Raw genomic sequence first — 15737 nt, forward strand, 5'->3', positions numbered from 1 at the left:
CAAACTAACAGAAAGTATTCTGAGAACTAAGCAGAACCGGAATGGAGAAAGGAGATTTTGCCAATAGGGATAACTGCAAGTAGGGGTACAGAAATAGGCAAGAGGCAGCTGGAACTTACTGGAGAAAACTGGCAAGGAAACCAAGGTATTGGGAGCAAATAACTAGACAGGGAAAAGTTACAGAGTGAGATGATGCCAAGAAAACTTTGGGACTGCAGGCTAGACTTTGCCCTCCCCACCAGTGAATAATATCAAATAGCAAACAGAAAAAAAATAGGTGAGACCCAAGTGAAAAACCTGCTCTGATAAGAGTTTTTAGTTGAATCTAGAATAGAAGCTGCTGTTAAAAAAAGGATAATCAGTAGGGCATATAAAATATTGCACAATAGCTATAATAATCAATTAAAGGATGTTAGAAAAGACTGGGATGAGAGACTGGAAAAGCAATTTACAAGAGAACAACGTGAGGACATGTGCATGGCTCCCAAGCATGCAACACATTCCAGAAGGTTTAATATTTCTGCCTGGGAAGTGTTTGCATAATTGTTTTTATATCCCAAGATGACTTCAAAGAATTCTTCCTCAGGTAGACAGCAAATGTTGAAGGTGTAATGGGTAAAAAAGGGTTAACTGAGAACATATGTTTAAGGAATGTAATGAGATGGCAGATTTTAAAAATTCCCTGCAGAGTATTCTGTTAGAAATATTGAATGAGCAAATCACTCCAGCTAAGGAAATGGTACTTGTAAGCTGGGACATGTGCTCTGAATTGCCTCAACATAGTGAGGACTTGTTGGGTTTGATTCAGTTAGCTGCCAAAAATCCGCAATTGTTGGAAAATGGAAATCAAAGTCTAAACCAACTGTATTTGAAGTACTGAGGATTGTAAAAGAAATAAAAGAACTAGAAGAGAGACTTATAGAAAAGGGAAGGAGCAAATTACATTCAAATAAATGGAATGTCTGGGAACAATACACATAGAACAATGTTCAGAAGTGAGATTTAGCTGAGCAATTTACATAATGTTGGACTGATGTTATAAAGAAGGAAAACATATGTAATATAACCAAAAAACATGTCAATATGTTTTTTTCTTTTCTATTAATGTAGGTTTGCTTAGGGATAATTTAATAAGGTTGTTTAAAAAATCTACTGTATAGCAAGGTGTGACTATCAGCAATCAGAACAGTATTACGAAAGATAAACAATAAATACTTTGATAATATAAACATATATCTGAATTATTTTAGGGTCTGCCCTGGAAGGAGTTTGGTTTAGCTAAAATAGATCTCTTGCAAGTAAATAAATTGTAAAGAAAAAGTAAACAGGAAATGAGAAGCTGCCTGTTACTGCTATATGCTATTACCCATAACACATTTCCCTATAACATATCATTCAGTATAATGGCACTTACCATATGTGCTGAGCAGGCTTTCAAACTGGGCCAGCAAACCAATTGTGTATAGTTGCCGCAAGAAACCATTATCATGAAGGCAGTTTCTGAGTTTAATAATAAAACCACAGATCAAGGCAGTTAACTGTAAGCAAACAAAAATAAATAAACTTTCCATAAGACAGAAATTCATACCCGTAACAAGACTATCAGTGTAGTTACTGTAATTCCTTAACTAAAAAGGATTCATTTGTGTAAGGCACTTACCATAGCAGTAGATTTTTCAGAAGAGGTTTCTGCAACTGTAAATCAAAAAACAGCTTATCCACTTTTTGCTTTCCATGTCCCAGACAGAATTTTCCAGTAGTGGCTATCTTCCCTAAGAGTACCAACTCTGATTTTATGCCTGCAAAGGTGCAGGCAGTGAGGGACTCCCAACAACATACCCATTGTTGTTGCTATGCAGCAGTCTCTTGTTTTTGCAAGCCTGTAAGCCTTACGTGGAAGTGTTGATTATTGAAAGCAAATACCATATGCCAAGCCAGAAACTGGTATATCCAAAAATGCAATAAATCCAACAAACACTATCAAGATAACATAGCAGTAATTAAGCTGGACAAAATTCCCCAAATGGGGTAAAGTGAGAGGGAAGTTTTACTTTGACAGTGATTTCTCTTCAAATAATTTACACAGCTGTGCTTTATTCAGGAAGATTCGCTACAATGAAAAATATACAGCAGTTATGTAGAATTCCAAGCAGTGCTTGCTTACTCCAGGAGGTGGACAGTTACAGGATCACCCACAACAAAGAACTGCAAAAGACTGCCCTACTCTAAGACTATGCTTCCAACTTGTAGTGAGCAATGAAGGTGTGAACAGTTACCCTTCTAGCACCTTCTAAAATGTCTTAACACAGAAGCACTTCTAAAGCAAGTAGCTGAACTTGTTGTCCTCAGTGTCCTCTAATAATAACTTGATTAGGTTTGTTGTACTTATAGGAAAAGGTAATGCAGTGAACTAGCCACTTTGACAAGATTTGTTCAGTTACTGGCAGGTTTTCTATTTCTTAAAAACATTTTTTTTTTTTAAACATGGGGTCTCCTAGTATAGTATTTTGGTTGTCTATGCACATCTTCACTCTAAATGGACCAGTTAAGAAACAGTAAGACCACCTACAGCAGAGAATATGGATTAGTCTTTACACCCATTCATAAATGTCACTCCCTTCAAATTTAGATACCATCACTGGAGAAACCTGCACATGTTGCATCAATTGTCATTAGGAAATCCTTTTACTTAGCCCAACTAATTAATAAAGCATATCCTCCAGGTCCAAGGAAATTATTGCCCTGCTCTACCCCTTTAACGTATCAGACCCATATTAGAACATAATGACCATTTTGGCACATCTCTATATAAGTATATAGTCAAATTAGAATACCTACAACATTTTCTCTGCAAAAAGTCAAACCCTTGGTAACTGGGGTATCCAGCAACTGACACAAGATCCTCAGGGCATGTTTAATTTTTTGGTCACATATACCTTCTCATAGAAACCCCTGACATATAGCTCTGTAAGTGGGATCCACAGTACTACGTGCATACTTAAGCATGTGAGCCTCAGTTTTACTAACTGTGTCATTGGTCTTCTATTTTAATTTATTTATTTTTCATCACCAAGACACTTTTTGTAGTATCTCCCAAATCTGACCTGAAATAGGACTCCCAACAAAAAAAACAAAAATACATATATACTATTATAAAATATATATATATATATATATATATATATATATATATATATATATATATACACATACACACACACACACACACATATATATATATATATATATATATATATATTATATTATATAATATAAAAATATATATAATATATATATAAAAAAATATATATATATATATATTTGGATGGTGCAGTGGTGCAGCAGTATCGTCGCCTCACAACAAGAAGTTCTCTGGCTCAATTCTTGGCTGGAGTGCCTTCTGTGCAGAGTCTGCATGTCCTCCCTGCATTAGTGTGAGTTTCCCCCAGGTGTTCCAGTTTCCTCCCATGCTTCAAAGACATGCATCTGGAGTGTTTCTCCCAGGGCCCCGGCTGAAAACTGGCTTCATTCCAAATCGGCCTTTCCCAGTAAACAATTGTTAAATAAATTACAATATATATATATATATATATATATATATATATATATATACTGGAGATGTATATTTTCTTACTATACTTGTCTAGTGTCTTCAGTTCCTTGCAAAGGACAAAAGCCATCAGGAGTAAGAACATTCTAGACTGAGAAAAAGTGGAAAAAAAACTGTGGAGAGGGTCTGCCTATAGATTATTAAGACAGATCCTGCCTTTTCTGAGGAGCCTTATATAATCTATCTGCTCTCTTGGGTGCTGCTGGATACCGAGTAAGTGAACACAGACAGTTTTGCTTTCATAACGTCATTAAATGTATGGAGCAGAGATGGGACTCACCATTTAAATTAGGATATTCTCATTGTCTATCATCTTGATGACTGATTTTTTTTTTTTTGTATAAGAAGATGGATTATTATCCAGTTATTTCATAAACTCTCCACATAACCATGTAAATACTGGTTTCTGCACATGTGGGAAGATGCCTGTAAACTGTAAGGCTTTTCTTCATGGTCAATATATATAAATTTTGGTGACATAGTTTACACCATGTAAAAATCCTCCTCTTCAATGGATAAATGAGAGGGGCTTCTTTTTAAATTCAGTTTGAATATAAATACGACCACAAACTGGTCCATAAAGGAGAATGACACAGGCCTCTGCTGTTGCCTGGTTGTTTCCTACACAATACTAAAATACCCCGTTGTAAACAGCTTAAAGTCTAAAGCTGTACTTTGTGCATGTGAAAGGTTCCAAAGTGGGTAAAGCCTCTTCTGCCATGGTGGGTGCATTTACTATTATGCACTCTGATTCTGCCATTTCCGGCACTTCTACTATTCCAGATGGCTCCGGCATAGATACCAACAAAGTTGCAGATTTAATTTTTTTTACTTTTATAGCAGTGGACCAGTAAATTATCTTTAGGTACCTTGTAGGGAGGGTAACCAGGACTGCAACAGTGAATACACTCGAACATCTACATTTATGGCAAGTGTACACAACTATGTTCTTCGTGTTTCACTGTTGCAGTCATCACATTTGGGTTGATTCCCAAAGCTAAGGAAGGGAGGAGGTAGTTAAAAAGCATTAGGGCCAGCTATTAAGCCCTGTAAGACTGCTGTGGCAAATCCAGCTCTGGATTTAGAAAAGATAGGCAGGTGGTAATGCTTGGTAAAGGTATGTACAGAGCTCCAGGTAGCAGCTTCCAGGATGTCCCTGGTAGGGACTCCTCTGAGAAATGCCATAGAGGTAGATGCAGCCCTAGTGGAATGTGATCTTATCCCCTGTGGGGTAGGTTTTTCATGGTGCTTGTAGCAGAAATTAATGCAATGGGCTAACCATTTGGAAATGGTTTGCTTTGAAATGGCCTTCCCCTCTGTCCCTGAAGCAAAGCCAACTAGTAGCTGATCAGATTTTCTGAGAGGCTTAGTCCTGTCCAAACAGAATCTACACTGTCTGTGCACATCCAAAGAGTGCAGTATCCGTTCCCCCTTTGTTTTGTGGATTAGAGAAAATGGTAGGCAAATAAATTTTGAGGTTTAGGGCCACACTAGACACCACCTTGGGCATAAAGGAAGGATTAGTCCTGAGGGAAACCCTGCCCGTATGGAAGACAATGAAGGGTTCCACTGCCATGAGGGCCTATAATTCTGACACTCTTCTTGCTGAAGTGATGGCTAGAAGTAAGGCTGTTTTCCAGGAAAATAATTTCAACTCTGCTGTTGCAGCTGGCTCAAAGGGGGGAAGATTGAGCTTTTCCAATACAAAGTTAAGGCTCCAGGCCGGAGTGGGAGCTCTCTTGGGGGGGGGAGGTCTTAAATTTTTGGCCCCTCTAAGGAATTGTTTTAGCAAGGGGTGAGAGAAGAGGGTGGCTTAATATTATAATGTGCTGAAATGGCAGAGGCATGAATCTTAATTGATGAGAAGGATCGGCTCTTGTGGAGCATTTCTGTTAAGTACTCTAGAATATGAGATAAGCTAAGCACCGTTGTGGCCATCCCCTGAGCCTGACTCCACGAGCAGTATCTTTTCCAATTTCAGTATAGGATTTTCTGGTACTAGGCCTCCTTGTCTCCAGAATGACATCCCACACCTGCTTACTGAGGGATGCTAGAGGACAGCTCATGGAAATTGCCAGGCTACAAGGTTCAGGGTATGAAGATGACAGTGTAGAATCTGGCCTGCCTGCTGGGACAGCAGGGAAGGGGTTTGAGGCAGATGCCATGGTTGTAGCAGTGTCAGACTGTGCAAGAGGGGGTACAAGTGCTGGCGTGGCCAGTCTGGTGCAATCAGTATTGTTCTTGGCTTGTCCTGTTTGATCTTTAGTAGAACCTTTGAGAGGAGAGGCAGAGGGGGAAAGGCATAAATCGAGAGGCTTTCCCAGGTAAAGGACAGGGCATCCACTTTCCAAGCTTGACTGTAGGGAGTTTTGGTGCAGAATTTGTTAAATTGGTAGTTCTGAGGGGAGGCAAACAGGTCTACTTCTGGGGTCACCTATTTGTTCCTCAAGAGGTTGAATATTTTGGGTTCTAGTTTCCATTCGTGTGGGTCCATGAGATTTCTGCTTAAGTCGTCTGCCAGAGAATTTAGTTTGCCTGGCAGGAATTGAGCTTGTAGGTGCACTTGGTAGCTCAAGGCTGTGCTCCACAGAGCCATGGCTAGTCTGCAGAGAGGATAGGAGTGGGTTCCCCCCCTGCTTGTTTATGTACCACATAACTGTGGTGTTGTCTGTCTTTACCAATAGTTGTCCTTGGAGAATAAGGTCTTTGAAGGCTATCAGAGCATTCTGTACAGCTAACATTCTTTTTTGGTTGATATGCAGGTACATCTGTCTCTGGTTCCATTTGCCCTGAATGCACTGCCCTGCCATGTGAGCCCCCCCCCATGCATAGTCTGATGCGTCTGTTAGGGTTTGTGCAGCAGGGGTAGAGTGAAAGGGAGTCCCTTGAAGTTGTAGCAGTCCTCTGCTCACCAAAGGAACTCTGACCTTAGACAAGGAATGATAGGAATCATTGTTGCCAGGTCCTGAGAATGTTGACACCATAAACATTTTAGATACCATTGTAGTTTCCTCATATTAAGTCACAGCTTGAAGTTATGGGAAAGAGTAGTAGAAACTAGGTTAAGAAGGGAGGTGATGATTAGTGATCACCAGTATGGTTTCATGCCAGGAAAGAGCACTGCAGATGCAATGTTTGCGCTGAGAGTGTTAGTGGAGAAATACAGAGAAGGTCAGAAGGAGCTGCATTGTGTCTTTGTAGACTTGGAGAAAGCATATGACAGGGTGCCTAGAGAAGAGTTGTGGTATTGTATGAGGAAGTCGGGAGTGGCAGAGAAGTATGTAAGAGTGGTACAGGATATGTACGAGGGTAGTGTGACAGTGGTGAGAACTGCAGTGGGAGTGACAGATCCGTTTAAGGTGGAGGTGGGATTACATCACGGATCAGCTCTGAGTCCTTTCTTATTTGCAGTGGTGATGGACAGGTTGACAGATGAGATCAGACAGGAGGCCCTGTAGACTATGATGTTTGCAGATGACATTGTGATCTGTAGTGAGAGTAGGAATCAGCTTGAGGAGACTCTGGAGAGGTGGAGATATGCTCTAGAGAGCAGAGGAATGAAGGTCAGCAGGGCTAAGACAGAATATATGTGTGTAAATGAGAGGGAGGGTAGAGGAACGGTGAGGATGCAGGGAGTAGAGTTGGTAAAGGTGGACGAGTTTAAGTACTTTGGATCAACAGTTCAGAGTAATGGTGAATGTGGAAGAGAGGTGAAGAAGAGAATACAGGCAGGGTGGAATGGGTGGAGAAGAGTGTCGGGAGTGACTTGTGACAGACGGGTACCAGTAAGAGTGAAAGGGAAAGTCTACAAGAGGGTAGTGAGACCACCTATGTTATATGGGTTGGAGACAGTGGCATTGACAAAAAGGCAGGAGTCAGAGCTGGATGTGGCAGAGTTAAAGATGTTAAGATTTGCACTCGGTGTGACTAGGATGGATAGGATTAGGAATCAGTATATTACAGGGTCAGCTCATGTTGGACAGTTTGGAGACAAAGCAAGAGAGATGAAATTGCGTTGGTTTGGACATGTGCTGAGGAGGGATGATGGGTATATTGGGAAAAAGATGCTAAGGATGGAGCTGCCAGGTAAGAGGAAAAGAGGAAGGCCTAAGATAAGGTTTATGGACGTGGTGAGAGAGGACATGCATGCGGTTGGTGTGACAGAGCAAGATGCAGAGGATAGGAAAAAATGGAAAGAGATGATCCGCTGTGGCGACCCCTAATGGGAAAAGCCGAAAGAGGATGATGATGATGTACTTTCCTCATATGCAGTCTTGCATATGGAATTAGCAGAATGCAAGAGGCCATGAACCCCAGGGCTTGCAGTATTTTCCTTGCAGACAGCTGGGTTTTTGTGGCCAATAGTTTGAAGTAGGTTGTCAAATAAACTTGTTTCTCCGGAGTGAGGAATGCCATCTGGGAAGTTGTGTTCAAACTTGCCCCCAGGAATACAATCTGTTGGCAGGGTACTAGGTGAGATTTCTTTTCGTTGATGGTGTACCCCAGTGAGAATAGAAGTTTCTTTACAAATGCCAGGAGTTGTAATAGCAAGTCTTGGCTTTCTGCCTGAATCAGACAATCATCCAGGTATGGGTACATTTGAATATTTCTCTGCCTGCAAAATGCAATGGCTGGAGCTAGACACTTTGTGAACACCCTGGGCGCAGTAGATAAGCCAAAGGGAAGTGCAGAGAACTGAAAGTGCATAGAGCCCACCTGAAATGTAGGTATTGTCTGCAGGATTCTCTTATTGGGATGTGCAGGTAGGCTTCCTTTAAGTCTAGGGTTGCCAGCCAGGTATCCTTGGCTAGCATAGGAAGAAGCTGTTGAACAGTTAACATTTTGAATTTTGGAACCAACAGAAAGGTGTTGAGAATAGAGAGGTTCAGGATAGGACGCCAGGAGTTTTCTTTTCTGGGTACAAGAAACAGTCTTGAATAAAAACTTTGTCCCCTTAGTTCTGCTGGGACAGGATGAATAGCCCTGACACTGAGAAGGAAGAGAACCTGCTGTTGGGCCTCCACCCATTGATTTGGGGGGAGGTATGGCCAACCATTTGGGGTTGTTAGTGTGTGGAAGTGGAATCTGTATCCTTGGGAAACTATGTTCAAAACCCATTTGTCCTGGGTAATGAGTTCCCAGTTTTTTGCATGCAGGGCGAGCTTTCCTCATAAGGGAGCAAGTAGTTGAGCAGGGCTTGGAAGGGTTAAGGTTAAGTCATTGTGCCATTTTTCCGTAGGGGGCTGGCTTACTACTCCCTGCTTTGGAAGTGGGAGCCCCCCACTGCTTACATCTGTGTGTAGCCTGAGACTGAAGTCTTGGAGGTCTGCTGTTCCTGGGTTTGGACTGTGAAGGCCTGGAAGGGACTGGAAAGGACCAGTTCTTTGAAGGCCAATGCCTACTGAATCTGGGAGGCTGTACTTGTAGAAAATCTTTAACAGTTTGCATAGATTTAGCTTTTTCCTCCATCTTTTTGAGGGCTTACTCTGCTTTGTTGCCAAAAAGGCGGTCTTGGTTTAAGGGTACATCCAGAAATTTAGCTTTAACATTATCTGGCAGGTTTTGTTCCTTAAGCCAAGCACGCCCTCTAAGTACAGACCCAGTGACAGCAGCCCTGCAAGATGCTTCTAAAGCATCAAAACCACATTGCAAAGTATGTTTACCAACTTGTTCTGCAGAATGCATTAAATCTTGCAAGTCTTTGTGTTTGGCACAGTCAGGAAACAACATAATTTTCTTTTTAAGTAGTCCCATAATATGCTGCTGATATTTTAACATGTGAAACTGGCAATTTAGAGCCCTAATGGCCAAAGTAGCAGAAGTGTAAACCTTCTTACCCCATCTGTCTAAGGCTCTAGAATCTCTATCAGAAGGGGTAGGGCTTTTGGCAGCAGTAGCCTTAATGCCTTTTGGTCCTTGGGAAATAGTCTCTGGATCCGCAGTAGGATTCTTAAATAGGAACTTGTGAGAGTCAGGTACTCTGTAGTACCTGTCCGTTTTTTTGGGAGCTGGAGGTAAAGTGTCTGGGGTAAGGCTAGATTCCAAGAAAACATCATCTACAACAGCCAGAACAGGAGGGATAGCTAGAGGCCTGTGTTGAGGCAGGAGTAAGAATTCCCTAAGTCTCTTTTTGGACTCAGAATAGTCCTGGCTTTCGCAGTGGAAATGCTCCCTAAGGGTATGGAAAGTTTCACCAAAAGAAAAATCTTCTGGAGGAGAAGCAGAGGGAATGAAATCCTCTGCATCAGAATCTTCATAAGTAGATAAGGGCAAATCCTGGTAATCAGAAGGAGCAGAGATATCAGATTCCTGATCAGAAGAATCAGAAAGAAAATTGGTTCTAGGTCTCTTACAGGGGGAAGGCTGGCTTCCCCTAATTAAGGTAATAAGGTCTTCAGCCATTCTAAGCATTTGTTTCTGAGGCATAGTGCGAGTTTTAGGCCTGAGGATTTCAGTTCTTCTAGCTGGAAATGATGCTGTTGGTTTAATATGAAAGTCTGTAGGCCTGAATACACCCTCAAAAGCTGGTGCCTGCACAGCGGCTCCGGACCCATCCAAGGTAGAGACATCCGTAGGTTCCATAGTTGAAGAAGCATCTTGTGGCATACTGGACTCCGAATGGGTCTCAGTAGAGGCCTGCGAATCTGTAGTAGCGGGTATCAGGGGCTGCGAAAGCGCCTCACTGAGTACCGGTGGACTGGCGACTAGCTTAACAGAAGTGTCATCGGCAGTTTTGGACCTATGCAGTCTATCTTTATCCTTATGTTTTTTCGGAAGATCGATAGTCGGATGGCTTAACAAAGCCATTTTGGAGTATGGAGATCGAGAACGAAAGTATTTAGCTACAAAAATAGCCCGACAAATAGTTTGGGCATTGAACAAGGCACAAAACCGACAGTGAGGGACATCGTGGTCTGGGCCTAAACAGGTGACGCAGTAAGAATGAAAATCTCTATGAGGTATTTGCTTTCCAAAGGCAAGACAATTTTTAATTTTTTCTGACATCGGTTAGAGTAAGAAAAAAGGATCCCCAATGGGGGTACTTATCTTTTTTGAAGACTTCGGGTCTGAAACTCGAAAACGAAAATTTCAGGAGTCGGCCGACAAGCACTTGCAAACTGCTTCTGCTTCGGGCACCACACGGCAAGAAAGACTGATGTAATGGTGTCAGCTGAATGTTTTATACCCCTGATGACCTGACGTCATGGATGAAGCGACAGCATCCGGTGCAGAAATCTGAAGACTCTGGTATTCAGGCCGGCTGAGGGCTACCTGCAGGCAGATAACCCAAATGTGATGATTGCAACAGTGAAACACGAAGAAAATCCTCAGTGGTAGAACATGTTCTCAAGTAAGATGTCTACAACGAACACACTGAAATTTGTAACAGGTATGCATACTAACCAAAACAGAAAATAAGAAAACATTATTTTCTTTATGGAAGACAGTATATATCTGGTGGTCTGAAATAATTGAAAGGGAATTCCAGAATCCTAAAGGCAGTTCGCTCAGAATAAGCCACAGATGCAGAATTTTATTTATCACCATAATAATTAAAAGTTAAGTTTTTATCATAACTAGGCATCTGTGTTGTACATTTTCATTCTTCCCCAATGTATGGGTTCAGAGCCAATCCTCAGATCTGACTTGGTCGCTTATTCCAGACTTAGGATCCAGCTCTTGAGGTCCTCCCTCTACCCATAATGCCCTATTGCATCCCCAAAGCCTCAGATTGAGTTTGCTGCCCTATCCCCATAGTAAAACAGAGACAGGAATAGTTTGATAGAAAGACAGGGCTCAAACCTGGACCCGTAGGTTCCAAAACAGTCCAATAGGTTTCTCCAGCAACCTGGACGGCACTTGACTGGTAAAGGGAGGCCTGTCTAGGGCTTGAAATAAGCATTGTCATTGGTTCTTTTGAATTTTGTTAGAGTCCCCCCCCCCCAAGCTTTAGCTTCTGGTATTTAAGTCCTGCATCTGAGCAGGTTTCTGCTTGCTTGTACTGTGCTGAACTGAGGTAGGCTACCAGCCAAAACTCTGAGCTGAGACACCAGACAACTAGGGGCTTCTGAGATTCCAAAAGAACATAGTTAGTTCACTGTTTTTTTTTTTTGCTTATTTATACTATTTATGGCACTTTTTATTGCCTGTCACCTACGTTTATACTGTATTTATTTACCGTGTACTAAACTATACACTATTATACTGCAACTGCCTGCTACACTATGCCTGTAAAATTGGATTCAATTGCTTTTTTGTTGTTTCCACTGTTTTACTGGCATTTTTAAAGCTATCTGTTCTGCCTGCTCTGGTTTTCCCACCAAGCAGTACTTAATTAAACGATCTGTTAACTGTTTAAATCATTCTTTAGAGCCACCTGACTGATTTTCTGCCGTTCTAAACTTTTTTTTTTTCAGAGTCTCACTATTTTTCTATTGTGTTAAATATTCTCTAGTGTTTCCTGCTGAAACTAGGGCAGCTAGTAGCTGTAGTACTGCTCAGATCGAGGCCTGCTGCTTCTGGAACTGTTTGGAATGGTTTGCTAAGCATGTTTTCCAGGCCATCTTGGACTGGAAGGTGCCCATCTGCACTTGTCTGAGAGAATTGTGTTTGAATGGTACCTGACTGGTAAAGGAAGGCCAGTCTAGGGCTTGAAATAAGCATACTCATTAGTCCTTTTGAATTTTGTTGAGTTTTTTTTTTTCAAGTTTTAGCTTCCAGTATTTAGGCAATATTTCTGCTCGTTTGCAAGTCACTTAGCACTGCATACTACCATGCAATTGTGTGCCAAAGCCGGATAGTTAAATTCAACAAATTTTTACTTAAAACCCAGGCAGAAATATCCATTCACCCAGCTCCTCTGTGGTCATTTCTGAAAAGCCACCCCCTAGTGACAACAGTCTTCAACCTAGCATTATGGACAGTTGGACTACGCTTTTTTCTCTTGCCAACCTTGTTGATTTGGGTCTCTTGAGGCAGTGAAGTAACTGCCTCATGTACACATACAACCCTCTACTAATAACACAGTCTAGTACAGAGTGCGAGAGATGTACTTACACCAAGAATCTAGAATTCATGCTTTCACTCAAAACAGTTAACATGGAGAAGGTTGTCAACTCACCCACCACTGCTCATACACATAGTACGCATCAAACACTTTAATCCACATATGCAGAGGTTCTCTCAAAAAACTTACCAAAACACCAGAGACCTCCAAAACACAAGTCTGCTACAGCTAACACAGTCTCCACAGCACCCATGACACATAGCAACACCAGTGTCTCACCCACCAAGCCCATAAGGCGGAACACTCAAAAATAGAGAGAGACACATGGATGTCCCACTCACCAGGCTGGACAAGGGGAAAGTCACGGTCAGCTGCCTGTCCGGTGCCAGAACTGACCAAATCACTCATGCACTCAGGTCGCTCAGTAACAAGTACCGTCATGATTATGTCATAGTTCATGTTGGTGTGAATGACCTGATACGGACCTCACCAGACTAAATGAGGAGAGACAGAGTCAAGCTCTCTGAGTGTGTTTCCCAGGCAAGTATGTCTCTAGCCTTGAGCAGCATACTACCCTCACCAAGAATGTTGTCACAGTATAAACAAAAATGATTGATTTCAATAAATGGCTTAGTTTTTCGTGTCATTCCAAGGGGATCCAGTTCTTGTCTGCTGAGAAGCTATGGTCGAAAAACCTCACTGCTTTGTCAGAGACTGTTTGCACCAGGCAACCCTAGGCTTTCGGCTGCTGGCAAAGGCTCTTGCTTCCCCCATAGTGCCTTTTTTGGGCAAGGACTGAAAAGCAACATTACCAATGTGAAATTAACCAATCAGAACAAAATAAGGGTCATGCTGCTACATGCTAGGAGCTTAAACCAAAAAGTGCACTCCCTCGAAGCACTGCTATCACTTGAAGATGCAGATGTCTGTGCGGTCACAGAAACCTGGTTTAAGGCCTCAGACAGTACCCTGCCCCTGCAAGGCTAGAATGCCTTCCACACCTTTAAACCACAAAATAAACATGTGAAAACCAAAGTAGGTGGTGTTTCTATCTATATTACAGATAAATTCACCTCACGTCTTGTTAGACTGGACAACTCAATGGAGTTACTCCAGGTCCAGTTTATGATGGGTAAGACACCCATTTAAGTCGTAGCCAGTTACACATCCCCTTCCATGGGTTAAGACACCCATGAAACTTACTTAACCAAACTGAAGACCATGCAAATTTTATTGAAAACACTGGTTATGGAGGGTTTCAATTATTCCACCATCAACCGGGGAACCTACTCTAGCCCAAACTCACTAAGGTACAAACATTTGAGATCGGGTCCTAACCAAAATGTCAAATAGGTGCACTGCTGCAACTGTTGGACCCACATTAGTTAAAAATGACCACAAATTAGTCACCTTTGAACTGACACTAACACCAGAAATCACACAGGGTGAAATCAGACTAAAAAAACTTCACCAAGGCAAACTATACCCTCCTAGGTGAAGGTATAAATGCATTCCAAGCCCCACCCCAAGCTGAAAGTAGTAACCACACCGAAGCTTACACTAAAGCTCTGTACAATTGCATGCATAAGTGTATCAACTCGGCTGTACCAGACAGAATAAAAGCCAGAGCTCCAAGTAAAATCAAGCTGCCATGGAGGGCTTCCAGCATACACAAACTCTACAATAAATGCAAAACAGTGCTGTCCAAGAAAACAAAGGCAAGGACCCAACAATGGGAAAAGCACCCTCCTTCACCTTAACAGGCAAATAAGGCAACTTGTCAAATCCTCCAAGAGCTCCTTTGACAGAAACTTAGCAAGTACTGCCAAGGATAACCATAAGGCCTTTTACAGCTATGTACGTAACCTAAAGGGTAGAACCCAAGCATGTGCAGAACTGGTGGTCAACGTTATCAAATTCACTGACCCAACAGAGATAGCGAATCTGCTAGCAGATAGGTTTGGTGAAAATTTCACTCCCTTTTCCCCTCCTAACTTGCAACAAACCCTCCCCCAAACTTCCCCCCACCTTACATATCTGAAGAGCAGGTCCTCAAAGCCCTGTCCAAGGCAAAGAACACGGCCTCTATGAGACCAAATGACATCCCAGTCTGTCTTCTAAACAGGCTAAAACATGAACTGGCATCACCACTAAGTACTCTTCAATCATAGCCTAACCACAGGCTTTGTTGCTGTGGAATAGAGAATAGCTACAGTTATTCCCCTCCACAAAGGTGGCCTAGCAACACACCCAGGGAATTACAGACCCATAAGTCTGACCAACCTCATCTGTAAGGCCATGGAACGTATCATTATGGACCTCATAAATAAAGACACAGGTGACCTCCAAACCCTGGATCCTACCCAATTCAGCTTTGTGAAGGGCAGATCCTGCCTGTTAAATCTGGTAGATTTCTTTGACATTTTGACCAAGGCCTCTGACGAGGGCACATCTGTGCACACAGCATACCTCAGCTTGGCAATGGCTTTGACATAATCCCACATTCAGGCATTACTGATAAACTTAGCAAATTGAATGTAAACCCCTTCATTGTAGTAGTCAACTGGCTCACTAACCGGACACACACTATCAAAGCGGGTGACTCCACATCAACCAGTAGACCTGTTACCAGCTGGGTGCCACACGGGTCAGTGCTGGGGACCCCCCACTGTTTGGGTATATGCTTCTCAGACGTACAGGTCAAATTTAAAAGGTTGTGGCTGACCAAGTTTGCAGACCACTGCAAACTAGGTGTAATCACTGAATCCCCAAATGATGTTAGTATACTTCAGGATGGTCTCACACAGACCAACGACTGGTATATTAGTCATAGTTTCAAACTTAATGCAAAGAAATACATCATCATTCCCTTTGGCACAAACAATGTCCCTTCACACTATCAAATCAATAACAATACCCTATGTACCCATGAAATGGTAAGGGACCTGGGATCACAGGTTGACCACAACCTTAACTTCGACCACCACATGTCTACCATTGTAAGGAAAGCTTTCCACGTAGCTCACTTGATTAGTAAAGGCATTGTCTCAACAGCAAAAGAAGTTATAACCCCCCTATACCAAGCAGTTATCCAGCCCATAACTGAGTACAATATCACAT

The 15737-nt window shown here is 42.1% G+C and overlaps 1 protein-coding gene across 7 annotated transcripts in view; it reads right to left on the bottom strand.

The window, feature by feature from the left end:
- Window positions 1-15737, bottom strand: part of INPP4A (inositol polyphosphate-4-phosphatase type I A) — a 1931511-nt gene that overhangs the window by 673391 nt on the left and 1242383 nt on the right. For all 7 annotated transcript variants that reach the window (XM_044072185.1, XM_044072184.1, XM_044072183.1 and 4 more), the window contains one exon: window positions 1415-1538. In XM_044072185.1, the coding sequence (XP_043928120.1) occupies window positions 1415-1538 (124 nt within the window). The remainder of the gene's footprint in view (window positions 1-1414; window positions 1539-15737) is intronic.

The sequence above is a fragment of the Protopterus annectens genome, chromosome 5.part0, assembly GCF_019279795.1.
Source record: "Protopterus annectens isolate FY-2018-M chromosome 5.part0, PAN1.0, whole genome shotgun sequence".
In the NCBI taxonomy this organism is placed as follows: domain Eukaryota; kingdom Metazoa; phylum Chordata; order Ceratodontiformes; family Protopteridae; genus Protopterus; species Protopterus annectens.